The following is a 2,500-nucleotide window of genomic DNA, read 5'->3' as shown; positions in this document are numbered from 1 at the left end:
TTGTTTACATTTTAAGTTAAACTTACTTAAGTGTCCCTGTGACCAAAAAAATCAATTCTTATTTTTCTTTGGATTTCAAAATTATGTTAACTAAACACTGATTGCAAAAAACCATCTGTTTATTTGAACTGGAATTTTCTTATTTAATGGTCCACCATTACTAACTTTAAGATCTTGAGAGAGCTGGATCTAGGAGAAAATGACGTCAAAGGCTCACTAGTTTAAGAATGCAATGTAGCTGTACACCGCAGAATTAATATGCAGCATAGGCATTTTTGGGCTTTCAGACTTTTAAACTCCTGTTTTGCATATTTAATAAGCTGCGTTCACACACTGAAATTTTAAGCCAGTGAGTCTTTGACATCACTTTCCCTGGATCTAACTCTCTGAGGTTCAATGGACTTCACTGGACTCCATTATAACACACGAACAAGTGAAACCGACAAAAAACCAAATTGCTGCGGCATTTAGAAATGCATTCTGTAAAACTGAAGAAAATCTGTTGTTGACGTCACAAGAGGAGCGGTCGCAAAGTAGATGGAGTGGTTGCTCAGCAGTCACGTGCGTTTTGTCTCGTGACGCGTGTTTGGCAGCAAATGTGGGGAACGTTGGCGCACTTTTGTTGCGCGATGACGACGTTGCTAAGGTACTCACTCACAAACACGATTTGTACAATAAGAAGGAACGGAACCGTGTGAAAAACTCAAGTGGGATCATTGTGAAGACCGAAAGGTGTGCCCTAGTAAATGGTGCTCTCGGAGTGACTAGGGGTCTAGGCAGCATCGGTGATACGGCCTTAAAGAAATGCGTTATCAATGAGCCAGACGTCAAAAACGTTCGCATTGAATCTAGTGATCAGCTTATCATTGTCGCTTCTGGAGGATTTTGGAAAGTCTTCTCGTTCGAGGAAACAGTTCATCTTGTGAACGGATTTATCGGACAGATCCGAAGGGACGTGAAAAGGCAAATTATGCGAGGGACGAAACAAAACAGAAGAAAAGCATTTGAAGAGGAACAAAAAGACTTGACAGACAGATCGAGTGGCTTAAAATTCGATTTAAAAGTTGTCGGTGAAGCTGACGATACCAGTAATTTTGGTGTAACAACGGGGTATTTTGCTGCCAATAAAACGGAATTAAGACGGTGGAAAAGTGAAAGTGAAGTGAGCTTTGACAAGTTTTCACTGTTCCATAAAAAAGCCAATAACGAACTTGTTACGAAAACACAAGATGACGTTGAAACCGAACATGTAGATGAAACAACCAACTCAAGGAATAATGACGTAATAGATGGCGTCAGCATCGAATATCTACGTTGTCGTCGATCCTCTCTCCCGGATGACAAAACTTTGCGTTCAATGAAGGATTCTGGAGGAAGAGAACTTACAAAGGAAGAGAGGGCACGTTTGCTGGCTAAGTCCTTGTCGGAGAGGCTTGTTAAATGTGCGCTTTATGCAGAATCAATGGATAACATCACAGTGTTTGTTGCCCTTTTGCCCGGATTTTCTATGATCAACTGGCAAATGGTAACACCAGACATCCTAGAGGCTTTGGACGCTCAGTTTGCAGAGGATGGCGAACTAAGCTGATAAAGCGCCGACATTAATCGGATGAAGTAGAGAACAGGCAGGTCGCTTGGTAAATTATCACTATCAGGCGTCAAACGAAAACGCATTTCTGACAGTATTTGATGAAATCTTGCTGTACACCAAACGTTGCATTCAAAATAATATACTTTTTTGACAAAACCGCATGAAGTTATATTGCTAACTTAAAAAAAAATAGTTCTTTTAAGAAAATTGAAAATAAAAATACAGTATATGAACTCTGTGCATACATACTTGTAGGGTAGGTAGGTAAAGTCTGCCACGAGCCTAGAAGGCCCATCAGGCCGGCGCTTATCTCCGGTTTCTGTGGCATGAAGCGACTAGGAGTATTTCTACTCCCCCCTGGATGGGATGCGGGTCCATCGCAGGGTTACCCCGGTACCCATTTATACACCTGGGTGAAGAGAGGCACCGTGAAAGTAAAGTGTCTTTTCAAATATACAAATACAAATATACATACTTAATTGACCCCTCCCCATAGAGGCTTTTCAGGGCCAATGAAACTCAACGAAACGACAGAATAGAATAACAACAACAACAACTGTTAAGAATCCCAACTGGCCGGAGGCAAACCAGTTGGCTATTTACAAGTGCAGCTGGGAAGTCGAACCAGGGACTACCAGGAACAAATTCAACCAGTGGTTAGAGCGGGTCTTGAACCCGGGATCTCCGGGTCTCAAGGCAAGCGCCCTAACCACTGGGCCACACTGCCTCCCCTAGGACACAACACAAGGACACAACACAATTTCCCCGGCCAAGACCCGAACCCGGAGCCGCTCGATCCGGAGTCGAGTGTACTAGCCATGAGGCCACCGCGCCTCCCAATATGGTGGAGTGGGTGGAGCATCCGACATGCGGTGTTACGGAGGTCGTAGGTTCAAATCCTGCCAAGGA

The 2,500-nt window shown here is 43.4% G+C and overlaps 1 protein-coding gene across 1 annotated transcript in view; it reads left to right on the top strand.

Annotated features, from left to right (window-relative positions):
- LOC138039864 (protein phosphatase 2C-like domain-containing protein 1) overlaps positions 1-2,500 on the top strand; it is a 3,453-nt gene that overhangs the window by 362 nt on the left and 591 nt on the right. The window contains exon 2 of the mRNA XM_068885697.1: positions 392-1,851. Coding sequence (XP_068741798.1) covers positions 392-1,588 — 1,197 coding nt within the window. The 3' untranslated portion in view covers positions 1,589-1,851. The remainder of the gene's footprint in view (positions 1-391; positions 1,852-2,500) is intronic.

The sequence above is a fragment of the Montipora capricornis genome, chromosome 3 (genome assembly GCF_036669925.1).
Source record: "Montipora capricornis isolate CH-2021 chromosome 3, ASM3666992v2, whole genome shotgun sequence".
NCBI classification, from domain to species: domain Eukaryota; kingdom Metazoa; phylum Cnidaria; class Anthozoa; order Scleractinia; family Acroporidae; genus Montipora; species Montipora capricornis.
The sequence above is the reverse complement of the archived record's forward strand: the minus strand, read 5'-3'. Positions and strand labels throughout refer to the sequence as shown.